General features: G+C 44.9%; 1 protein-coding gene across 9 annotated transcripts; it reads left to right on the top strand.

Annotated features, from left to right (window-relative positions):
• Positions 1-21,989: 21,989 nt before the first annotated feature.
• Positions 21,990-25,771, top strand: LOC109738074 (inactive anthranilate O-methyltransferase 1-like). 9 transcript variants are annotated; one of them, XM_073510986.1, is made up of 7 exons: positions 21,991-22,642; positions 22,963-23,007; positions 23,063-23,181; positions 24,176-24,568; positions 24,649-24,915; positions 25,010-25,368; positions 25,506-25,771. In XM_073510986.1, exons 3-6 carry the CDS (start codon positions 23,104-23,106, stop codon positions 25,349-25,351), a joined length of 1,080 nt encoding a protein of 359 aa, XP_073367087.1. In that variant the 5' UTR covers positions 21,991-22,642; positions 22,963-23,007; positions 23,063-23,103; the 3' UTR covers positions 25,352-25,368; positions 25,506-25,771. The 9 variants fall into 9 exon arrangements, with proteins under 9 accessions (XP_073367088.1, XP_073367089.1, XP_073367082.1 ...); XM_073510987.1 differs by lacking the exon at positions 22,963-23,007 and having other exon boundaries at positions 21,990-22,642; positions 24,235-24,568; XM_073510988.1 differs by having other exon boundaries at positions 21,990-23,007; positions 24,235-24,568.
• Positions 25,772-25,881: the final 110 nt, after the last annotated feature.

The following is a 25,881-nucleotide window of genomic DNA, read 5'->3' as shown; positions in this document are numbered from 1 at the left end:
GGGGCGGGACCAGGGGGTTATGTCGGGGCAGAGGGAGGTTTCTCCTCTCCCATACCCATTCACACTGCCCCCTCGTTCCTCTTCCTCTCTCCAGCGTCGCCTCGCCGCGGGAAGGCTCCGGCGGGCCGCTGTCTCCGGGCCATCCCTCTCCATTCCCTTTGGTGGAGTCGATCCCCACCTCGTCCTCTTGCCATGGATGCCGGTATTGCCCTCGTTCCTTCTCTCTTTTTGTCTAGTTCTCAGATCTAGCATTTTTGGGGCAATAGTGGTTGCATCTCTCGATTTTTGGCTAAATCCCGGCTTGAGTAGTTTGGAGAAGGCGTCTAGACTGTTTGGATTAAGTTTTGGTAGGAGTATTTTTGAATTTGGCAGTCCGGTAGTGCCGGATCTGACCACGGCAGTAGGAATCGCCGTTTCCCAGTCTTGAGCAGTACTACCGCTCCCACTGGAGCGGTACTGCCGCTCGTGCGGTACTGCCGCCTATGGCCAGCGGTACTACCGCTGCTTGCCCGATTCCATCATTTTCCTACCACTGTTTGATCCATGTTGTTTTGTTTGGAGGCTTATGCTCTTTCTTTCGTGTTGGCTCTTCTGTTCGTGTGTTTGGTTCCAGGTGATGAACATCCTGAGCAACAAGTCCGCCGTGTCAACCCCGGTCATGCAACATCAAAGCGCTACCGCACCTTTGAGTCAGCAGGTGCTTCCTCAAGTGCGGCACCTCCGCCTCAACTCTAGAAGAAACCTGCCAACAGGCCGAAGCCAAGGGGCAAGACTGTGATTGAGTTGTCTGCCAAGGAGTTCTGGGAAAGGCGTCGCCGCAACCCCTATGCGGAAGACCAAGAACCCAATTTGGTCAATCGCCCGTTCTGGAACCGCTTTCAGTTTGCCATCTACTTTGATGTGATCAATGCCAAGAAGAATCTCTATGTTGATGTTCGCTCCATCGACACGGATGCCATGGAAAAGGATCCTGAGTACTTTGGTGAAACTCTTCAGATGTGTGCTCAGCTAAACATTCTCAGAATCATGCAGTTCAACAAGGACTTTGATGCAGATTTGGTGGCTCAATTCTATGCTACTGTCCATCTTGGCACTAATGAAGAAAGGACTCTGACCTGGATGACAAATGGCAAGTTACTATCTGTCAAGTGGAAGGCCTTCATGGAGTTACTTGAGGTGGAAGATCACGGGCTTGAGACTCTTGTCGGCTTTCGTCCTCACCGCAATGTCAACTCCAATCACAAGCAAGCCCTCTGGCCCTACTGCACTGTGAAGGTTCACCCTGTGACTAAGAAGGAAACCTATGAGCTGTCTACCTTCCTGGACATCCTTCATCGTGTCTTTTGAGAGATCCTCTTCCCTCGCATCGGGAATCTGGATATGGTCCACTCCTATCTCATGGATATGCTTCTCTTCTGCCAGCATGAGAAGGAAGCAAACACTGGCGAGTCCCTGAACATTTCTCATGTTATGTGGTCTGAACTTCTCACTGCCATTTCTGAGCGCAAGTGCCCGATCTATATTCCGTTCATCATGCTGCTCATTGAGAAGGCCTGGGCACGTGTCTATCCCCAGGTGATGCTGGAAACTGGAGAATTGGTTTCTCATGAGATCAAGCGTCTGAGGAAGAAGGACAATTGGGGCACCCCAGCCCCTAAATCCGGGGGTCCATCTACTGCTGCTGACATGGAGACCGAGGACGGGGCTGAGGCCGATGATGACGATGAGGATTATGAGCCTTCTGGGACAGAGCCCTCTTGGGCAAAGAAGATCAAGCGCAAGATGAAGAAGCTCTTCTGCATGGAGTCTCATGGTCAGTACATGACTCATGTGGCTGAGAAGAAGGCCAGGGGGCATCACAAGGAGCTCACGTGTCAGCTGGGTGCGACCGTTGTCAGTGGGTCTGAGGGCCAGATCACTGAGGAAGAGGAGTGGATTCAGCAGCACTGTCCGTGGACCGATTCCGACACCGAGCAGTTTCCGACTGAGGATGGCAGTGCAGATGACCCTGCCAGGATGTGATGAGAGAGCTCCTCAGTTGGTGTCTCGATGCCAAAGGGTGAGAGAGCTTAGAGATTTGTGCTTTATGGTGTCGTCGTTTCATCGTTTTCTTTGTAGTGTCGTTGTGTTTCCTCGCCATTTGCTTTGTGTGGTTTTGTGCCAGTGAGACCTAAGTTCCAGACATATGGTGTAAGACATATGCTACCTTATCTTTATCTATGTCTTTCTAGTACTTTGGTATCTTATGAGTTGCTTGTCTATCCTATTATATTACCTGCTCTCATGTATCCTATGCTTAGGTTGTTGGACTATTAAATATAGGGGGGGTGTTGATCCTAATGTGTGTGTCCTACATTCCAAAGGCACTACTAACTAGGTGCACACATTCAGGGGGAGCCCGTCTATATTTTGTAGTTCTAAGTATCTTTACTTTCATGATATATGCTTGTGCAAATCCCTGGTTGTCACCAATCCACCAAAAAGGGGGAGATTGTTAAGGCATATCTCTCTAGATGTAGTTTTGGTGATTGATGACAACATGTTTGCAGACTAATCGTGTGCTTTGAGCATTTCAGAGATTCATCCTTTGGCACGAGACGATTTCTTTCCCCACAGAGTGTCATTCAACACGGTGTAGCTCTTTCGCTTCTTTTTGGTGGACTAGTTTCGTAGGAGTCACCGTACTATCAAGAGGGGGTCCGTTTTGGTAAGGCTAGGGTGGAATCAACACGTACACATCCTCTTTACACCCTCTGAGCCTTTCCGCTTCATTGGAGATCTCTTTCCCCTTTCTTTGGGTTGTATCTGGTCCCAGCGGTAGTACCGCGGTACCCAGCGATAGTACCGCTTAGGGGTCACAGGCGGCAGTACCGCTACGCAGCGGTAGTACCGCCGGTGGGTCCTCAGCAGTAGTACCGCTGCCGTACCAGGCCCCTACCGCGTCGACTCGAGGGGTCATTTCTCGTGTCAGATTGTGCGGTACTTTGTAGCGGCAGTAGAGCGGCAGTGCCGCTCATGAGCGGTAGTACCGCCCTACCACCGCGGCAGTACCGCTCGGGTCTGTCTCTCTCCTGCCCTCCAAACTTCACGGTAGTACCGCCCGGGGGAGCGGTAGTACCGCTGTTCTCAGCGGTAGTGCCGCTGCCCCCTGCGGCAGTACCGCCGCCCCCTGCGGCAGTACCGCCCTCTGCGGGGCCGTTTTGGGGGGTAACGGTTGGATTGTTCCCCCACTATATAAGGAGGTCTTCTTCCCCAAAGTTGACCTACCTCTTCCCCCAAAAGCTCCATTGTTGCTCCAAGCTCCATTTTTTCCCGATCTCTCTCCCTAGCCAATCAAACTTGTTGATTTGCTCGGGATTGGTTGAGAAGGCCCCGATCTACACTTCCACCAAGAGAAATTTGATTCCCCCACTTATCCCTAGCGGATTTTATTACTCTTGGGTGTTTGAGCACCCTAGACGGTTGAGGTCACCGCGGAGCCATAGTCCATTGTGGTGAAGCTTTGTGGTGTCGTTGGGAGCCTCCAATTAAGTTGTGGAGATTGCCCCAACCTTGTTTGTAAAGGTCCGGTCGCCGCCTTCAAGGGCACCAATAGTGGAATCACGGCATCTCGCATTGTGTGAGGGCGTGAGGAGAATACGGTGGCCCTAGTGGCTTCTTGGGGAGCATTGTGCCTCCACACCGCTCCAACGGAGACGTACTTCCCCTCAAAAGGAAGGAACTTCGGTAACACATCCTCGTCTCCACCGGCTCCACTCTTGGTTATCTCGTCCCTTTACTTTCGCAAGCTTACTTGTGTTAAATCCCTTGCTTGCTTGCTTGTTGTCATTGCATCATATAGGTTGCTCACTTAGTTGCATATCTAGACAACCTACTTTGATGCAAAGTTTAAATTGGTAAAGAAAAGCTAAAAATTGTTAGTTGCCTATTCACCCCCCCCCTCTAGTCAACTATATCGATCCTTTCATCAGTAAAGCGCAAACTGCACTTTTTAGTTTCAAGTGTTATATCAAATGCAGGCATGAGGAGTAACAATAAAAAAAAATTAAGAAGACACAAGTCTCTAAGTTAACGAAGTTAACGAAGTTTTGTTTCAAGTGTGACCCCTTCTTTCCAAATAGTTACCGGCAGCATTTTGCTTTTTGTTTTGTTTCAAATGGTATCCATCTAATATTTTCAGGAGCATTCAAACTGAATTGGAGGGGGAGAAAAAAAACTTAGTAAACTATTTTTTTATTTGTCATTTGAGGGCTCCAGGTCATGTCTCTATCCGAGGCATTCAAGTTTGGAGCTTTCAGGTTGTACTTCAGAAAAAACATTTAGTTACCGCCAAATTATATTCATGCATGTATAGAATTAATATCGACAAATGTAACATACTCATTTTATTGTTATGTAATTCAAGAAATCAGTAACATGTGTGATATCTAAATATGACCAAGATTGTAACGACATTTGTGAACATCTTATTGGTTGGGATGATTGTGATGCCCCCGATTCGACCGTACACTAATCATACACGCAAATGCATACGATCAAGATCAGGGACTCACGGGAAGATATCACGACACAACTCTAGACACAAATTCAAATAATACAAGCTTCATATTAAAAGCCAGGGGCCTCGAGGGCTCGAACAAGCTTGATACACAAGCGTCAGCGGAAGCAACAATATCTGAGTACGGACATAAGTTAGACAAGACTGCCTTAAGAAGGCAAACACAAAAGAAACAACGATCAAAGAGGCAAGGCCTCCTGCCTGGGACCTCCTAACTACTCCTGGTCGTCGGCGGCCTCCACGTAGTAGTAGGCACCCTCGGGGTAGTAGTAGTAGTCGTCGGGGGTGGCATCTAGCTCCTGGGATCCTCCACCATCTGGTTGTAACAACCAGAAAGAAGAAAGAAGGGGGGAAAAGGGGTAGGAAAGCAACCGTGAGTACTCATCCAAAGTACTCGCAAGCATCAGATCTGCACTAAGTATGCATTGGTATCAAATGGAAGGGCTGTATCTGTGGACAGAACTGCAGAAAGCCAGAATAGAGGGGAAGGCCTAGCCTATCGAAGACTAGCATCTTCAAGCAGCTCCAAGCATCTTGCAGCATGTAGAAGAGTAAAGAATAGCAGTTTAATTAACAAGCATGTTGTAGCATTAATGCCCAGAGATCCTTCCTCGACTTCCTGCGAGAAAGCAATCCCGGAGCCACATATCCATCACATATCAAGTATCCATTTCTAGTTGTATAAGATCAGGATACAAGTCTGAACGTCCATTACCGTGGACACGGTATTCGAATATATAACTTCCCTGCAGGGGTGCACCACGTTTTCCAACACGCTCGATCACTCTGGACGGACACACTTTTCTGGGTCAATGCCCGACCTCGGAAGATCAACATGTCGTAGCCCTACCTAGGCTTAGCAGAGAGCTCCCCGCCGGTCTACATCCTAAGCACTCCGGGGTCTGGGCCCATCGCCCGTTGCACTCTGGGTCGTTGTGCAACGAGCCGGGACGAGCACCACCTCATACTGGATGGCACTGGCCCGACAGGCCCACAATGCTGAACTGGACGTCTGACAAAGCTTCGGCTGATACTGCGACGTCAAGGCCCATAACTATTCTCGCGTGGTGGTTAGTGCGTAAAGGCCAGGGCCAACTCAGAACAAATACCCAAACATGTTATTAGTGCATTAAGAATTAAAGTAGTGACGGCTGTCGGGACAAGTCCGGAGCTATCACCCTGATGTCTACTACACAACCTTCTTGTAGACGTTGTTGGGCCTCTGATGTCTACTACGCAACCTTCTTCTTGTAGACGTTGTTGGGCCTCCAAGTGCAGAGGTTTGTAGGACAGTAGCAAATTTCCCTCAAGTGGATGACCTAAGGTTTATCAATTCGTGGGAGGCGTAGGATGAAGATGGTCTCTCTCAAACAACGCTGCAACCAAATAACAAAGAGTCTCTTGTGTCCCCAACACACCCAATACAATGGTAAATTGTATAGGTGCACTAGTTCGGCGAAGAGATGGTGATACAAGTGCAATATGGATGGTAGATATGAGTATTTGTAATCTGAAAATATAAAAACAGCAAGGTAACTAATGATAAAAGTGAGCACAAACGGTATTGCAATGATAGGAAACAAGGCCTAGGGTTCATACTTTCACTAGTGCAAGTTCTCTCAACAATAATAACATAATTGGATCATATAACTATCCCTCAACATGCAACAAAGAGTCACTCCAAAGTCACTAATAGCGGAGAACAAACGAAGAGATTATGGTAGGGTACGAAACCACCTCAAAGTTATTCTTTCCGATCAATCCATTGGGCTATTCCTATAAGTGTCACAAACAGCCCTAGAGTTCGTAGTAAAATAACACTTTAAGACACGCATCAACCAAAACCCTAATGTCACCTAGATACTCCAATGTCACCTAGATACTCCAATGTCACCTCAAGTATCCGTGGGTATGATTATACGATATGCATCACACAATCTCAGACTCATCTATTCAACCAACACATAGAACCTCAAAGAGTGCCCCAAAGTTTCTACCAGAGAGTCAAGATGAAAACGTGTGCCAACCCCTATGCATAGGTTCATGGGCGGAACCCGCAAGTTGATCACCAAAACATACATCAAGTGAATCAATAGAATAACCCATTTTCACCACGGTTATCCCACGCAAGACATACATCAAGTGTTCTCAAATCATTAAAGACTCAATCCGATAAGATAACTTCAAACGGAAAACTCAATCCATTACAAGAGAGTTGAGGGGGAGAAACATCATAAGATCCAAGTATAATAGCAAAGCTCGCGATACATCAAGATCGTATCACCTCAAGAACACGAGAGAGAGAGATCAAACACATAGCTACTGGTACATACCCTCAGCCCCGAGGGTGAACTACTCCCTCCTTGTCATGGAGAGTGCCGGGATGATGAAGATGGCCACCGGTGAGGGATCCCCCCTCCGGCAGGGTGCCGGAACAGGGTCCCGATTGGTTTTTGGTGGCTACAGAGGCTTGCGGCGGCGGAACTCCCTATGTATCCTGTTCCCCGATGGTTTTAGGGTATATTGGTATATATAGGAGGAAGAAATACGTCAGGGGAGCCACGAGGGTGGAGGGCGCGCCCAGGGGGGTGGGCGCGGCCCTGAAAGAACATGCGGTGCCCCCATGTTTGGTTTTGGTAATTGATGACAATCTCTATGGACTAATGGTTGCCTCGAGTTATATTTGAAGGATTTGTCCATAGGCATTTCTTGAAGTTCATGTGTTGGTTTCAAGGAGTTTATGTGGTGACCAAGGTGTTATTAAGGAATTATCCAAAGATTGGTCATGTGAGAGTTGAGCTTATTGCAAGCATGTCTTGGAGAAGAAGATTGTGTGATCATTCATGCATATCTTCAAGACATCATCCAAATGAAGAGAGTTGAAAAGATTCATGGTTGATCAAGACTAAGTCAAGAGTGGATCAACTTGATCAACTCACAAAGCGTAGAAGATGTACCGAGAGGGATCAAGTGATCCCATGGTGTGGTAAGCATTGTCAATTACGCTTTGTGTACTAACCCATGATCTTCGTGAGAGTTCTTTGTGGGGTTAGGTTGCGGTGTGCAAGTTCAAGTGAAGCATCATGAAGAGATCAAATGCTTGAATCTTGTCGTCCATTGTGGTGACAATGGACTTGTGAAGATGTGCGGAAGAGTGGCTCACCCATAGTGGAGTATGGGGGAGCAATCAACTAGTCTTCATCGAGCCAACGCAACCAAGAAAGGTGGTCCAACTTGAGGGAGTCAAGATCGTCATCATCTAGCTCAAGTGGACCATGTGCAAGGCAAAGGTTTGCCCTTGATAGTTTTTCTATTTTACCGGTCTCATGATGGTAGTTGGGAGACCGGGTTATAGGATCGATTGCCGTACTATCAAGGGGGGCTCTCAATGAGTAGCTTGATCGTATCATTCGTAGAGAGCTCAAACCATTGCATCCTTGCATCATCCTTATTGGTTCTTGTTTGGTTCTTTTCTTTGTGAGTTTTGGAGCTTATGGTCATCTTGATGACAAGCTCGAGTTCATCGAAAACGGAGTTCACTCGCATCTTCTATGATGTTTTTGATGTTGGAGGTTATGCCAGTTCTTCTCGGTTGGAGGTTTCACTCCTCTATTTGTTGGCATACCTCCCCTGTTTTGATGCTACTCGTCTTCCTCTTTCCAACAAGCTTGAGTTTGCTCAATTCGGAGCTCATATGCAGAAGTTATGGCAGTTTTGGTTCCAGCGGTAGTACCGCTTGGGTGCTACAAGCGGTAGTACCGCTGGTAGCCCCCAGCCGTAGTACCGCTGCGGTCTCGTTCTAGTACCGCCTCGATTCGAGGGGTCTTTTTGTGTCGGGTTCTACGGTACTAGCCGCGGCAGTGGGGGCCGTAGTACCGCTCGTTTGCGGTAGTACCGCCCTGCCACCGCGGTAGTACCGCTCTGGGCCCAGCGGCAGTACCGCGAGGGGGAGCGGTAGTACCGCTTATAGGGGCAAGCGGTAGTACCGCTCTCTGCGGGGCTGAAGTGGGGGTAACGGTTGGATTGTTCCCCCCACTATATAAGGAGGTCTTCTTCCCCAATGAACCTTATCTCTTGAGCTCGTGTTCTTCCCCCATTGTTGACCTTCTTCGAGCTTGCTAACTCTCAATCCCTCCATGGATTCTTGCTAGTTTTTGAGGGAAAAGAGAGAGGAGATCTAGATCCACATTTCCACCAATCACTTTCTCCTCTATGTGAGGGGAACCCATTGGATCTAGATCTTGGAGTTCTTGGTGTTCTCCTTCTTGTTCTTCCTCTCATTTTCCTCCCTAGCATTAGTTGCTTCGGTGGGATTTGAGAGAGAAGGACTTGGGCACTCCGTGTGCCCTTGCCATTGCATTTGGTGCATCGGTTTGAGTTCTCCACGGTGATACGTGGAAGTTACAAGTTGAGAAGCTTATTACTCTTGGGTGCTTGGTGCCCTTGAGCTTGTTCCTCTTGGGTGCTTGGGCGCCCTAGACGGTTGGTGGTGTTCGGAGCTCAATCATTGTGGTGTAAAGCTCCGGGCAAGCGTCGGGGTCTCCAATTAGGTTGTGGAGATCGCCCCGAGCAATTTGACGGGTTCCGGTGACCGCCCCCAAGGGTTGCCAAAGTGTACGGGTTCGGTGACCGCCCCCAAGGGTTGCCATTTGTACGGGTTCGGTGACCGCCCTCAAGGGTCCCTTAGTGGAATCACGGCATCTTGCATTGTGCGAGGGCGTGAGGAGATTACGGTGGCCCTAGTGGCTTCTTGGGGAGCATTGTGCCTCCACACCGCTCCAAACGGAGATTAGCATCCGCAAGGGTGTGAACTTCGGGATACATCATCGTCTCCGCGTGTCTCGGTTATCTCTTACCCGAACCCTTACTTATGCACTTTACTTTGTGATAGCCATATTGTTTCTTGTCATATATCTTGCTATCACTTAGTTGTTTATCTCGCTTAGCATAAGTTGTTGGCGCACATAGGTGAGCCTAGTTGTTGTAGGTTTTGTGCTTGTCAAAATTAACCGCTAGGTTTATTCCGCATTTGTTCAAGCCTAAACCGTAATTATTTTAAAGCGCCTATTCACCCCCCCCCTCTAGGCGACATCCACGATCTTTCAGCCCCCCTGCCTCGTGCCCTCCTCGTTGATCCCCTGACATGCACTCCAAGTCCCCTAGATTGCTTCCGTTCCAAAAATAACTTTTCCGAAGGTTTCATTCCGTTTGGACTTCGTTTGATATTCCTTTTCTGCGAAACACTGAAACAAGGGAAAAAACAGAAACTGGCATTGGGCTCTGGGTTAATAGGTTAGTCCCAAAAATAATATAAAAGTGCATAGTAAAGCCCATTAAACATCCAAGATGGATAATATAATAGCATGAATACTTCATAAATTATAGATACGTTGGAGACGTATCAGCATCCCCAAGCTTACTTCCTGCTCGTCCTCGAGTAGGTAAATGATAAAAGAAAGAATTTATGAAGTGTGAATGCTAGCAGGTGCATAAATTTGATCAATGATAATTTCAATCACCTTTTCTAGCATCATTATATGTCATAACAGTGGCTTAACTCATAGAACTTTGCATGATCAAGTAACAAACTATTCACATGTTAAAGTATAGATCATAAACCTTCTTGAAAACTAGCAAACCGTGTTATTGGTCATCAAACAATTACAATTCATCTTATTTTCAGGAAGAGTCTATGTCAGAGCTTTGATTTAGCAAACTCCACATACTCAACTATCATTTAGTCTTTTACAATTGCTAACACTCACGCAATATTTATGGGTTCAAAGTTTTAATCAGACACAGAGAAAGATAGGGGCTTATAGATTCGCCTCCCAACCTTTTACCTCAAGGGTAATGTCAACAATAATAGTTCATGATGCCTTACATCCAATTGGATATATATATATATATCAGAATCTTTCCAACACAAGGTGCTTGCCAAAGGATAAAATGTAAAAGGGAAAGGTGAAGATCACCATGACTCTTGCATAAAAGTAAAAGATAGGCCCTTCGCAGAGGGAAGCAGAGGTTGCCATGCTCTTTTATAGTTGGATGCACAAAATCTTAATGCGAGGGAACGTCACTTTATATTGCCACTTGTGATAGGGACCTTTATTATGCAGTCCGTCGCTTTTATTTCTTCCATATCACAATGATCGTATAAAGCTTATTTTCTCCACACTAAAAGATCATACATATTTAGAGAGCAATTTTTATTGCATGCACTGATGACAACTTACTTGAAGGATCTTACTCAATCCATAGGTAGGTATGGTGGACTCTCATGGCAATACTGGTTTAAGGGATGTTTGGAAGCACAAGTAGTATCTCTACTTGGTGCAAGGAACTTGGCTAGCATGAGGAGGGAAAGCAAGCTCAACGTGTTGGGCGATCCATGACAATATACTTTATTTCGGATATAAGAAAACATAACCCATTACGTTGTCTTCCTTGTCCAACATCAACCTTTTATCATGTCATATTTTAATGAGTGCTCACAATTACAAAAGATGTCCAAGATAGTATATTTATATGTGAAATCTCTCTTCCTTCAATATTCTTTCATGAATTGTTCAAGTGACCAATACAATGTTTGCTAACCTTCAAAAAATTTACCACCTTTACTTCTTATATGTGAAGGCATTACTCCCCATGGGATAAGCATATGAAACATATATAATTTCAGATTTATGACATTCAAATCATTCAACCATTTACTCATAGGATATAAGTGAAGCACACGAGTAAATGACAAACTACTCCAAAAAGATATAAGTGAAAATCAATGAGTAGTTAAATAATTATGTAGCTATGTGAAGACTCTCTCTCATTTAAGAATTTCAGATCTTGGTATTTATTCAAACAGCAAGCAAAACAAAATAAAACGACATTTCAAGGATAGCACTCATCATGTGAAGAAGCAAAAAGTTAGGCTCAACCGATACTAACCGATATTTGTTGAAGAAGAAATGTGGGATGCCTACCGGGGCATCCCCAAGCTTAGATGCCTGAGACTTCTTGAAATATTATCTTGGGGTGCCTTGGGCATCCCCAAGCTTGAGCTTTTGTGTCTCCTTAATTCCTCTCATATCATGGTTTCCCTAAATCTCAAAAACTTCATCCACACCAAACTCAAAAAGAACTCGTGAGATAAGTTAGTATAAACCAATGCAAAAACCTTATCGTTTTGTACCGTAACAAATCACTAAAATTATTATTCAACATTGCATACTAAATGCCTCTGCATATTTAATACTCCTATCCTCAAATAGAATCATTAAACAAGCCAACATATGCAAACAATGCAAACATAACATCAATCTGCCAAAACAGTACAGTCTGTAAAGAATGCAAGATTCATCATACTTACCTAACTCCAAAGTTTATGAAAGAAAATTCCCACTGTAGTAAATTTATCAGAGCTTATTATGCAAAAGTTTTCAACATTTTATCACATTCTGACTTTTCTAGGGAATTTTTGCAACAGCGATAAACTTTCTGTTTTGAAACAGCAACATGTATACTTGCAAAATAAGCATGGTAAAAGCTATCCTTGACATTTTTATTGAAAATAGAGATGCAAAACATTATTCTAAATAACAGCAAGCAAATACTAACAAAATAAAATGACGCTCCAAGCAAAACACATATCATGTGGTGAATAAAAATATAGCTCCAAGTAAAATTACCGATGAACGAAGACGGAAGAGGGGATGCCATCCGGGGCATCCCCAAGCTTAGGCTCTTGGTTGTCCTTGAATATTACCTTGGGGTGCCTTGGGCATCCCCAAGCTTAGGCTCTTGCCACTCCTTATTCCATAGTCCATCGAATCTTTACCCGAAAACTTGAAAACTTCACAACACAAAACTTAACAGAAAATCTCGTGAGCTCCGTTAGCGAAAGAAAACAAAACACCACTCCAAGGTACTGTAATGAACTCATTCCTTATTTATATTGGTGTTAAACTTACTGTATTCAAACTTCTCTATGGTTTATAAACTACTTTACTAGCATAGATTCGTCAAAATAAGCAAACAACACACGAAAAACAGAATCTGTCAAAAACAGAACAGTCTGTAGTAATCTGTAGCTAACGCAAACTTATGAAACTCAAAAAATTCTAAAATAAATTGGTGGACCTGAGGAATTTGTCGAGTAATCATCTGCAAAAAGAATCAACTAAAAAACACTTTTCTGTAAAAACTGACAGCTAAACTTGTGAGCGCTAGAGTTTCTGTTTTTTACAGGATGATCATAAAGACTTCACCCAAGTCTTCCCAAAGGTTCTACTTGGCACAAACACTAATTAAAACACAAAACCACATCTAAACATAAGCTAGATGGATTATTTATTCCTAAATAGAACCAAAAAGCAAGAAACTAAAATAAAAAATTGGGTTGCCTCCCAACAAGCGCTATCGTTTAACGCCCCTAGCTTGGCATGATGATTTCGATGATGCTCACATAAAAGATAAGAATTGAAACATAAAGAGAGCATCATGAAGAATATGACTAGCACATTTAAGTCTAACCCACTTCCTATGCATAGGGATTTTGTGAGCAAACAACTTATGGGAACAAGAATCATCCAGCATAGGAAGGCAAAACAAGCATAACTTCAAAACTTTAAGCACATAGAGAGAAAACTTGATATTATTGCAATTCCTACAAGCATATATTCCTCCCTCATAATAATTCTCAGTAGCATCATGAATGAATTCAACAATATAACCAGCACCTAAAGCATTCTTTTCATGATCTACAAGCATAGGAATTTTATTACTCTCCACATAAGCAAAATTCTTTTCATTCGGAATAGTGGGAGTATCATAAGAGACTTGAATACTATAAATTGTTTCAACATTAAAAGAGTAATGTTCAGAAAAAAGGTAATCATAATCATGACAAGTTTTATAAGTATAATCATCACTACTTTTTATAGCATAAGTTTCATCACAATAATCATCATAAGTAGCAACTTTGTTCTCATCATAATCGATTGAAACCTCTTCCGAAATAGTGGATTCATCACTAAATAAAGTCATGACCTCTCCAAATCCACTTTCATAAATATAATCATCATAGGTAGAAGGCATGCTATCATCATAATAAATTTGCATATCAAAACTTGGGAGACTAAAAATATCATCTTCATTAAACATAGCATCCCCAAGCTTGGGACAAACATTAATTTCAGCAAATATATTCTCAAAAACATCATCTTCATCAAACATAGCATCCCCAAGCTTGGGCCTTTTCATATCATAAGCATAATCACTCTCATCATTAATAGTATGGATAGCACCAATAGTATAGCAATTATCATATTCTTCCAAGCAAGTGCCAAAAAGATTTTCAAGATCATAAGAAGTATCATTATCTTCCCAATCATCATCATCACAACAAGCAATAGGCATAACGAGATCATCATCAAGTGCATCATCTTCCACAATTATTTTTGATTCATTTTCATGAGGCACAACAATAATAGGAGCAACATTATTTGGGAGAGATATCTTTTTACCTCTCTTCCTTTTTCTTTTCTTCTTCTTCACCACATCATGTGTGTGTTCAATCCTCTTTTTGGAGCTCCTTATTAATGAAATTGGTTGAATAGAAGACTCATCCTCGTTACCTGATTCATCATAAGAAATAATAGGAGGATATTGGGAAGTCTCTTCCCTTTCATTAGTACTCTCTTCATCTTCTATTTGTTTTCTTTTCTTTATGTAGTTGGCAATATAAGGATTTTCAATGCAATTCACCGTGCAATACATATAAATTTCCTCTAGATCAAAATGAAGAACTCTATCAAGGGCAAATTCTGGAATAACCTTAGTTATACGTTTCATTTCTTCATAACCCAAGAGGAAACTAAGTTCATTATGATGTGCAAGGGAAATCAAGCCATCATAATTTTTGGACACGATACGATCATGAAACAATTTGCATTGGGTACTGAAATGATCATGTTCATTGCAAGGTTCACAAGTACGGCTAAGAAAATTTAAATTTTCGGCACAAACATCTAGCCTTTCTTGCAACAATTTAGTTTTTAAATGCTTATGCCTCTTGCAATATCTATCTTCCCTATTTGGTGTATACTTGCAAACCCAATACACTCCATAAAAATTGACATGCTTATAAGAGATATTTTCATCATGACTAGTGCAATCATCATTAGTACTATGGATATTCAAGGAATTCATACTAACAACATTGCAATCATGCTCATCATTCAAAGATTTAGTGCCAAACATTTTATAGACTTCTTCTTCTAGCACTTGAGCACAATTTTCCTTTTCATCATACTTACGAAAGACATTAAAAAGATGAAGCGTATGAGACAAACTCAATTCCATTTTTTTGTAGTTTTCTTTTATAAACTAAACTAGTGATAAAACAAGAAACTAAAAGATTCGATTGCAAGATCTAAAGATATACCTTCAAGCACTCACCTTCCCAGCAACGGCGCCAGAAAAGAGCTTGGTTGACGGGGTGTGAGTGCCGCTTACCTAGCCTCCCCGGCAACGGCGCCACACCCCCTCCTGGGTGATACCGCTAAATAGCCAGCCGCCACCGTCACATCGCACGGGTGCTCTCCGGGCCCGCTCGGCTTTCACAACGGTCTCAAGTAAAGTCAAGGTAACTGTGTTTCCAGACATCAAGGGGAAAACCCAGGAATCACCCCCGGTGGATTCCACTCAATGTAATCATCAAGGTGAACGTAAGAAGGACCACCCTCGAGGTTCACACTTGAGGTGTTGCACGTCAGAGCCGTATCGGAATGGTGAAGGAGGAAATCACCCTCATTGACCACGACCGAATAGCTACATTACAGAGATCTCATCAGGAGTGATGTATGAGGTTCCACCCTCGGCACTCGATGGTAACTCTGCAGAGTCAAGCAACAAAAAGGGGCGTGATGTGATGTGAGGTGTCGGGCTCTGGTCATCGATCACGTTGATCGAGTCGTCGATGATGAAGCAGGGGCAACAAGGACAAGGTGGTGGTCACTGATGGATCTCTAACCAAGCTATACTAAGCAGTTTAGGATAAGCAGGTAGGTAACAATAGCAGGTACAAAAGCAGGCTATGCATCAGAATAGGAGCAAACAATAATAGTAGCAAAATCTAATGCAAGCATGAGAGAATGAAATGGGCGATATCGGGATGATCAAAGAGGGGGCCTGCCTGGAAGCTCCGCTGAAAGGGAAGAAGGGTCGTCGTCGACATAGTCGATCACAGGGGCATCAACAGCGGTCTCGGGGTCTACCGGAGAGAAGAGGGAAGAGAAACAGTAAATACAGAGCAAACAAGTGCATGACATGACAAAGCACTAGGCGTGTTCTAACGCAATGCTACACGATACCGACGAAGGGGGAAAACATCCGGGAAAGCTTTCCCGAAGTTTGGCATTTTCAGACAGACGAACCGAAGGGGGAAGGTTGCATGTTCGCTATGTTAGGAACGTGTGACAGATGAATGGACCGCGTATTCGGATTCGTCTCGTCGTTCTGAGCAACTTCCATGTACAAAGTATTTTAATCCAAGCTACAGTTTATTTTCTACGAATTTTCAAAGTTTTAGCTATTTTCAGGATTTACTGAAATTTGGCAAAGTCTGAGAATTCGCCAGTTTTAAACATTACTTGCTGTTTTCAAAACGCTACAACTATTGTTCTGTACATCCTATGAGTTAGTGCCTTATATCAATTTTGAGTACTTTTCTGTGATCTACAAGATAGTAGCACTTTCATCCATATTAGAGTTCATTTGCTTGATCATAAACAGCACTAAAGTAGCTATGAAAATAAAGCTGTTTTCGATTTTTTCTATTAACAGAACATTGAGCTTTGTGATTCTCGTAGGAATTAATCCATGCATCAAAAGGATTTGGTCCAATGGAAACATTTGAGCCTTGTCAAGGGTGCTACCTACTCATATTATTTTTACACATATTAACAACTGTTTGACCACTGATTAGGGGCTGTTTAGGGGCTTAGTCAACATAGAAAATGAAAAGCTAGCTAGTAGCATCTACAGTAGCAATCAACAGCGGCTACGTAGCTTCAGCAGAGCAGCGGCAACAGCGTAGGACGCACGCTTGCGGGCGCAGGTGGCTGCGGGCAGTCGTGGGCGGCAGCTTGAGCAGCGGCACGCAGAGCAGCAGCAACTAGCAAGCAGCATCAGCAGCGGCGGCGCTTAGCAGCAGAACAGGAGCAGCAGGCAGAGCAGCTTAGAGCAGCACGCTGCATCAGGGGCACGGCCACGCGGGCCAAGCAGCAGCGAAGCAAGCGAAAGGCAGCAGTGGCTGCGGGCGCGGTTATGGGCGCGTGTGCGGGGCAAGCGGGCGCTGGCGCAGAGCAGAGGCGCGCGAGTGCGCGCGCTCGTGGCTGGGAAGCAGGGCCGGGGCAGCAGTGGCGGCACGAGCGGAGCAGCGAGCGGGGCCAGTGCGGCGAGTAGCAAAATGCCGCGAGCGGCGGCGGAGCGATGGGGCTACAGGGGCGCAGCGGCGGGCATACGCAGGGGAAGGGCCAGGGCGAAGTGCGCGGAGCAGAGGTACGGTGGCGGCCATGGGAGGTCGCGGGCGACAACTACGGTGGTGGTGGCAACGATGGCTACAGGCGACTGCTACGCGAGGCTACGAGCACGCTGGGGTGCTCGGACGCGACGAGCGGGTGCTGTGGTCGCGGCCGTGCCATTACCGGCGGCGGCGAAGAGAGCCACGGGCAGCAAAAACGACGGGGGCAAAGGGGAAACGGGCGCTATTCACATCGGTGACGGGGATCTGCTCGGGGAGGCGCGGGATGCAGTGGAGTCGCCGGTATCAACGACGGCGTGCGGCGGGTCCCGAGGAAGAAGATGGCGTCGCCGGGCTTGATGTAGGCGCACCCAGCTCCAACACGCAGCTGTAGACGACGAGGGAGTAGACGGCGGGGCCGGTGGAGGAAGTGGATTGGTGCGGGGTGCTCGGTAGCTACGCGGACGGCGAACCCATGGCGACGGCGGCGACGGTCTCCTTCAGATCGAGAAAATGGGCGAGAGGGGGGAGAAGTGGGAGAGGCAGGGGGTAGTGGGCGGCTAGGGTTCGGACCATGGAAAGGGGGGCGGCTTATACGCAGTGGTAGCCGGGCGATGGCCGCCACGGCGCCGTTGGCAGCGGCCGATGGCTGCCACGCCCCCCCTGTGAACAGGAGGAGGACGGGGGCGCAGGTGGGCTGCCTGGTGGCAGCTGGGCCACTTGGCCCAGGGGAGTGGGGGGGCTTTTGTTTTTCTTTATTTTTATTTTATTACTTTTTTTCCTTTTTACAAATTTCCTATTTTATTTAATCTCCTTAATATTTTGGTCTAACTAAAATACAAAACTAGTTTTATAAATAGTATTACTATTTATATATCTGCCACAAAAAGTTTGGTACTCTATTAAATTAATTTGATATTTTAGAAATTATTAAAGGCATCTTATTAATTAATATTGCCATTGTTCTAAACATTTTAACGCAGTTAAAACTTTTATAAAAGTTTGGCTTCACCACCAATAATACATATGAATTATTTCGCACAGTTTGAACAATTTTTGTTTTAACATTTGAAAACTTTTATTTTTTACTTTACTTTTAATTTGAATTTGACCCGGTTTTGAATCAACGAGAGTTTTAACAACAAAGATCGTGGTGACGTGGCATCAGTAGCAGAGGATTACGGTAGATTAGTATCCGTGGCGTCACAATGATATTAGTAATTGAAACCTTTCAGCCTAACCATAGGTACATACACAAAAGGTTAAGTTGTTATTAGAGTTGTTATTAGTTATCTTTTTTAGGTGGTTATAAGTTGTTATTAGTTACCCTTTTTTAGGATTGAATTTTTTTCTTTCTAAATGGTCGAAACATCATTTGATGTGATGAGAATGCATACATGAAACTTCCACATTAGTACATTCTTTGTTGTCCGATGCATATAATATATCTGAAATTTTGTTCCTTACATATTCGTTGCTACAAATTCCCGCCGCAATGCGCGGGGTATTATCTAGTGTTCTGAATGCTGGATGGATGATGAGTCCAGCTAGGACAAATTGAGTCCCAACAAGCAAAGGAAAATGGACACGTGAATTCAAGGAGAGATGGTCTCTTGTTTCTAGAGAAAGGGAGTCACATGACAGAACTATAATCTGCTATGATAAAATTCTTCCGTTGAATCTGTTACGCAGGAGGAGCCAAGAATATCCTTGTGCTTATTCTCACAACAAGAATTTCAAAGCCATTTAAAAGTCTATGGTATTGGGTTATGTCCTATCTATTTTAGTACTTTTCATGCGCCAGAAGACCTTCTATTTCTAGCTCTCCGAGTCTACATGTTCTAGATGTGCATTTCAAGCAAGGAGGGTGTACTATTGAACCATGTTATCCTAGCCCTGACAAAAAAATGTTCAAAATGCAGCTAGCTAGAAATTATGGGTGAATTGAAGTTTGGAGTAGCTACGGCCATATATGGCTTGTCCGGCATTTTCTCAACCATTTTAAATTTTGATTCTCTATAAAATCAAACACAAAGCTCGAACTATATAGGCAGAGTGTACTGTGTACAGTGGCGTCCCGGGTCCAATGTCTCTACACCCACGTTTTTTTAGACATTCTCGCTAAGCTTTATTCAAACTCCAAAACGTTTACAGGTAAATAATGTAGCTCCCTAGACCAACCACACATGGCGACCAAACCCGAGTGTTAAAGCATGCTTAGCGAGATTGTGAGCCTCAAAATACTTGGTTTTTGTGCAAACATCCCATGATATCCAGCAAGGCTTCCTCTTCCCTCTCTTGCTTCCGCACCAGAACTTCCTATTCATCGATGTTACACTCTCACAAATACCTCCAAGCAGCCTAAAGCAGGACATAGAATATACCGGAACCGCTTAAGCAACGGCCTTGATTAACACCTCCTTTCTAGCATATGACAAAAGCTTCTCCATCCGACCCTTGAGTTTTTCCATACTCTCTCTCTCTCAAATATTTGAAAGTGCCATTCCTAGCTAGAATGTCCCACATCAATAGGCACCCCTAGGTACCTGTCACTTAGTTGTTCATCATGTACATGGAGAGTATTCTTTAGACCATCACGAACCACTTGAGGACAACCCTTATTGAAAAAGATGGATGATTTGTCATTGTTCACTCTTTGTCCCAAAGCATTACAGTATGTATCCAAATTTGACACAACCACTACCCCTTCTGTACATGCCTTGAAAACTAGCAGGCTATCATCAACGAAGAGCAAGTGGTTGACAACCTGGGCTGTCGACGCCATCTAAAATCTAGTAAAGCTGGAGACTAAGGAATGGATTTTAGTAGGCACGAAAGGCCCTCTGGTGCTATAAAGAAAAGATAAGGGGAGATCAGGTCTCCCTGCAGAATATCTCTTGTAGGTTTAAATGGCTCCTGTTGCTCTCCATTAAAAAGGACCGAGAAAGATACTAATTTGATCATGTTCATTACCACACTTATCCATTGTTGAGCAAAACCAAGCTTTACCATCATTGCTTGAAGATAATTCCACTCAAGCCTACCATAAGCCTTCATCATAACAAATTTTAAAGCACAATGACTATTACTCTTTGCCTTGCTCCTTTTCATGAAATGCAAGCACTCATAAGCGGTGATGGAATTCCCTGAACCAATACACGCGTCCATGCATTATTTCCAACACTTATCAGTTATAAGTCTACCAAGAACAAAAAGTGTCTGCTCTTTTAAGATTATGTCTGGTAGTATTTGCTTCAATATGTTTGCAATCAACTTTGAAGCTATTTTGTACAAAACCTTCCACAAACTAATAGGTCTAAATTGAGTTAACAAAGATGGACTCATTACCTTAGGGACAAGTACCAAAAAAGTATCATCTATGCACTCTGCTTTCTCCTCTCCTCTAACTGTCTAAAGATCACCCTTTGTTACCTCGTCACCACAAACATCCCAATGACATTGATAAAAGTGTGCTGAAAATCCATCCGGCCCTGGTGACTTTCTTGGGAACATCCTGAAACAACGCTGATTTGACCTCTTCCTCGGTGTAGTCAGCATACAAAGGTTGCATGCATCTCTGGAGTAACTTTTCAAGGCACATGACTACATGAGTAAGCACTGCCTCCATATCGGTCACCCCCTCTAAGGTATACAAGTTTTTATTAAAAAAACCGTGACCATCTCCTTTAGTTCTGCCAGATCATCAACCTGAATCCCTAGTGACTTCATCGAGGCCTTTATCATGTTCTTATTTGGGCCCAGTTCTTTTGAGCAGATTATGGAGAATCTTGGTCCCGAAAATCCCGAGCGAAAAGAACTCGATTGAACTTCCAAAATCTCAACCGGATTCTCCAGAATCCTAGTGCAATCCCAAAATCCCAAAATACCTGGTTTCTCCCACAATCTCAGGATTCTGGCAAGTCCCACCAAAGAAAACGTTTCGAAGTCCGCCCCCGCCCCCGGCCAGGCCGCCCTCACCCCGCCGGCCAGGCCGCCCTCACCCCGCCGGCCAGCCCGCCCCCGCCCCCGCCGGCCAGCCTCCCTTGCCCGGTCCGCCCTGCTCTCCCCGCCCGGCAGTTCGCCCCGCCCCGTCAGCTTCGCGGCAGCGGCTAGGGTTGCCGCGCCGCCGGCCAGGCCAAGCCGTTGCCGCCCCCGCCGGCCAGCTTCCCTCCTCAGCTCCTCCTCGCCCCTCAGTCCGCCCCGGCCCTCAGCCCCGTCCCTCAAAGTTCGACGCCGACGCTCACGGTGAGCCCTCCTTTTTGCATATCTCTGTTTCGTCATGCTTGAATAATGCTTGAATTGATGCTAGCTATTGTTGATAGATAAAATAGGTAGATGGATTGTTGCTTAAATTTGTTATATGGATGGATGGATTGATGCTTGCTGATGTCAATGCTAATGGTATGCTCCACTAGCGGATGATGCATATGTGCAACCTCCATTGCCGTTTACAGGTGCCAACGCTCTACCACCAGAAGATGATGGTACCATGAACGCAACACGTGACGCGATTGCTGCTAGTCTCGTACCTTGAGATTATTCATATTTTTAGTTTATGGACTTTCTATAATGAAAAAAAACTTTAAATCCATTGTAATATTTAGCACTTTTTATGACATTCTTAAATCACTTTCGTTACTGTTAGAAACAACAAAGTGTTAACATTTCATCAAACAAATTCTGTCTAAGGGTAGTACAGACATTTCAACACACAACAGTTTCTAGAATCTCAAACTACAATCTCTGAAAAGAACTCGACGACAGATTCTGGGAGAAGCAGATTCTGGAAAAAAAAATCAGAATCCTGATTCTGTAGAATCTTGCCTGAAAAGAACTGGGCCTTGGTCTCATATACTAGCCCTCATGTGAAATTTTTTTGTATTTTTATCTCCCGCTGTTAAGCCACGGGTGGGTGTTAGCCCTCGAGGCTCTTCAATGCCGGCCAAAAAGAGGGAAATGGAAATGCCTGCCCAGCTTGCGAACTGGACACGACGGCCGGCGAGACCCGCGCCGCGTACCAGCCACGCCGCCGCGTCTGGAGAGAGTCGGGGATGTTCGGGTTGCAGGCGAGAGGCGCGGCGGCTACGTGGGTGGTGGGGCGGACGGGCATGGACGCGCCCCTCTACGATGACGGCGCCGCCATCCCGGCGCTCCTCGACTCACCTCTACGACGCCGACGTGCTCAAGCGCCTCCTCGTCGTCATAGCGCACGGCGTCGACGTCGCCCCAATCTCCCCGCAGTTTCTCTCGATCAAATCCCCCCTCTTCTTGTCGTCGATCCTGACGGGATTTCGACTACTGGCTGCGTGCAGGTGGTCAAAGAACGTGGCGGCGCAGTCGTCTGCCTCCACTCCCTGCGCCGTCGCTGGAGGTGAAGAAGCTAGTCTGCCTCTACCAGAGCCGCCGGATTGCTAACAAGAGAAGCAAAAGGGGCCCTGGAAGCTTGACTCGCTCGCTCGCTGCTCCACCGCCCGCCACCAGTTCGACGAAATGCCGCCTACCCTCCTCCTTCGGTGTCTCTGTACACGTCGGTTTAAGAGTATCATAATTGGCGGTGACAGGTCGTTGTTCTTATCTGAATTTTGACCCTTCAACCTTTCAACAATATAACTGCCCCCAATTGTAGTGACAGATAACAATTGATAAACACGTTTACCTTAATAATTGCCCCCAATAAGCAGCCATAAGAGTCATCCCCAGTTGAGCATATAAAAAGAAGATTAATAATTGCCCCCTATATAACTTCCACTCTGCAAGCAAAGGCATGGCCTCAAAATGTCAAATCTGCTGATCTAAAACAAACTCCAGTAGTGACAGGTTGTTAATTTGTTATCTTGATGTTAATTTGACTGACACTTTCATTCAACCTTCCTGTTAGCAGCCCCTATCGGTCCACCCAATAAGCAGCCCGAACAGCATATAAAAGGTAGAACTGAAGGGCATCATGCATCACCATCTCCTTCCTAACCTCGTTTTCTCAGGTTCAAGGTCTTTGGAGGTTGGGCCTGCTGCACGGAAAGCCATGGCCTCCAAACAGACGGCGCCGATTATGAATCAAGGACAAGGGGAAACTAGCTATGCTAACAACTCTAGTATTCAGGTATTTTCTCCTCTACTGATTAATTCGGTAGTGTTGTTTCTACGGTCTGCTGAAACTTGGCTTCCGAAGATTGTCTCGCCAAGAATTTGTTCATAATTATGTATCTTATATATATTCACTACAACACGGTTGATATTACAAGGCGATCTAAATCGCCTCCAAAAGACACAAAAAGCACCGTCCATGTTTTACATATACATAGCCTAATTATTAGTTAACCTAAGCATCAAACCCATTAGCTAGTACTAGTCATGATTTCTGAATCAGTAACCATGTTTCCTCCTTTTAAGTATGTTAAACTTTTGTTGGCTAAGCAGTATGGGACTAAAAGACAGAATGTCACAAGATTCGAACACAGGGACGGCTGCAAGCCATTGTAGCACGCTAACAACCACGTGGGTATATAAGTAGCTAAATACAGATATACATAGGCACGCCCCACGATCTGTATAGCGTCCTATTCGCACAACACGAAGGCAAGAACAGCCTGGTTGCGTGTTCGGCCTCTTCCCCCAAAGTTGGGGGGATTAAACAGCGACACCTAGTAGGCCGGAAGCAAGAGTCTCATGCAAGCTGACTGAAAGCCGCGTCACAGGCTCGGCCGCCTGTCCATTGCACCAGCCGCAAATACGGTTAGCTTGCAGACCGACCATCCTGACGCGCCATCCGCTCCTCTGAGCACAGCGCCACGATTGGAAGCGATTTCTGAGAAACGCCACAATCGATTAAGAGGCGTTTATGAGAATCGCCTCAAAATCTCTTCCAGTTTCAGGCTTTTTTGAAAAACACGTCCAAAGATAGAGATGATTTAAGGCGATTCCCCGAAACGCCTCCTTAAACATGATTTTGAGGCGTTTAGAAAAATGTCCTGGCCAAAACGCCTTCTTTCAACAACCGTGTTGTAGTGACTACTGGCATTTAAACTAACCGGATTATGCAAAATAAGAACAAGAAATAGATTTGGATTTTCTGAATAAGTACATGTCCACTGCAGAACGCTGAGCAGAACAAGATGAAATCCCTGATTGAAGGGGTTATCGTTGAATTATGCAGCAACACCGACACCTTGGAGCCCAGGAAGATAGTGATCGCGGACTTGGGCTGCTCCACTGGTCCAAATGCGCTTGCACTGGTATCGATTGCTGTCAAGGCGATCCACGCTCACTGTCTTCAGTTCCAGCAACCATCACCAGAAGTGTCTGTGCTCCTCAACGATCTTCCTGAGAACGACTTCAACACCGTGGTGAAGAGCCTAGTCACGCTACGTCAAAGCAACGATCCTGTTGTTGTGACCGGTATCACACCAGGCTCGTTTTACGAGCGGCTCTTCACTAGTGAATCTGTGCATCTTGTTTGCTCGTCCAATAGCTTACATTGGCTCTCAAAGGTGCGAGTCTGATGATACTTTGATGGATCGATCCTGTTGCATTACTCATTGACTCTCTAAGCAAAACCTTATCTTTACAGGCTCCAGAAGATTTAAAAAGGAATCTCATCCCAGCATATGACATTGATGAGCATTCTAGGCGTGAAAGACTTCCTATAGTGCTTGAGGCTTATGCAAAACAATACAGGAAAGATTTCACACTTTTTCTGGAGCTGAGAGCCAAAGAGTTGGTCTCAGGAGGCCGAATGATTATTTCGCTGCTAGGGAGGCGTTCTGATATAATTGTCACCAAATTCCCTTTCCTTCCAGAAATTGTAGCTCAGATTCTATGTGTCATGGTCTCAGAGGTCATTTCTTTTCTTTCTTTTCTAGCATGCATTTTTTGCGATCGAAGGTGCGAGCATTATATTTGACCTCATGATCTTATGGTTATATTAACAGGGTGTGATCGACAAAGAAAAGTTTGATTCTTTTTATGGGCTAATGCATGAACCTTCGCTCGAAGAGCTGAGAGAGATCATCCAAGAAGAGGGCTCCTTTTCAATCAGGGAGATGCGGGAGCATGACCCTAGAGTCGATATAAACAAGACTCTCAGCACCCCAGGCATATTCGCGGGATTTCTGGGATCTTTGTTTGAGCCGGTAATAGTCCAACATTTTGGATATGTCATGGATGAATTCGTGAGGACCGTGCAGCGGCGGTATATCCTAGAGGGAAGTTTGCAAGAGGAGCGCGCCAAATGCCCTTATGCTATGCTGGTCGTATCCCTCGCAAAGGCATGATTATCAGGTACCCAAAGGTACATCACATTTGATGATAGTGAAACTGATGCTTTCTTTGAGGCCAAATGTGTGTCCATTTGATTATGTAAACTACACCCATGGTGTGCTTTGAAGTATTAAACATTGTGATGTATAGTGTATGCACATTTTTTAGGGAACCCTTTTTTCTACGGAACATGGCCATGGGTGATTCGTAAGGGCTGAAGAGAAGCACTGGAGCCTCCAGCACAGTTCGCAAGCTGTGGGCCAAAAACCCGAGAGTGATGGTCGCTGTATCGCCTACCAAGGCATTGTGTGACTTTTTAGCTTTGTATCTCTCAACATGGCATGATTTGTAAAATTGAATATCAAATTCAATCATTTGCGGGAGACGAAAAATATAAATACCTGCTGAAATAATATTTCCATTATCATTGCTAAGTGTTTGTATTTTCCCCTTATCTGATAATGTGGTTGACTTTGAAGAACACAATATGGTAGTTTGAAGAACACAATAAGACTCCTCACTAGTACAGAACATGCCATCTCTA

The sequence above is a fragment of the Aegilops tauschii genome, chromosome 3, assembly GCF_002575655.3.
Source record: "Aegilops tauschii subsp. strangulata cultivar AL8/78 chromosome 3, Aet v6.0, whole genome shotgun sequence".
Lineage (NCBI taxonomy): Eukaryota > Viridiplantae > Streptophyta > Magnoliopsida > Poales > Poaceae > Aegilops > Aegilops tauschii.
This window is presented reverse-complemented; position numbering and strand designations above follow the sequence as displayed.

What these genes read in the sequence shown, in the direction of transcription:
- LOC109738074 (XM_073510981.1), top strand. Translation starts at nt 23,026, where the DNA reads ATGCATCACCATCTCCTTCCTAACCTCGTTTTCTCAGGTTCAAGGTCT. An exon ending in CTAACAACTCTAGTATTCAG is followed by an intron (nt 23,182 to 24,175) that starts GTATTTTCTCCT and finishes TGTCCACTGCAG; the next exon opens with AACGCTGAGCAGAACAAGAT. An exon ending in TATGTGTCATGGTCTCAGAG is followed by an intron (nt 24,916 to 25,009) that starts GTCATTTCTTTT and finishes TTATATTAACAG; the next exon opens with GGTGTGATCGACAAAGAAAA.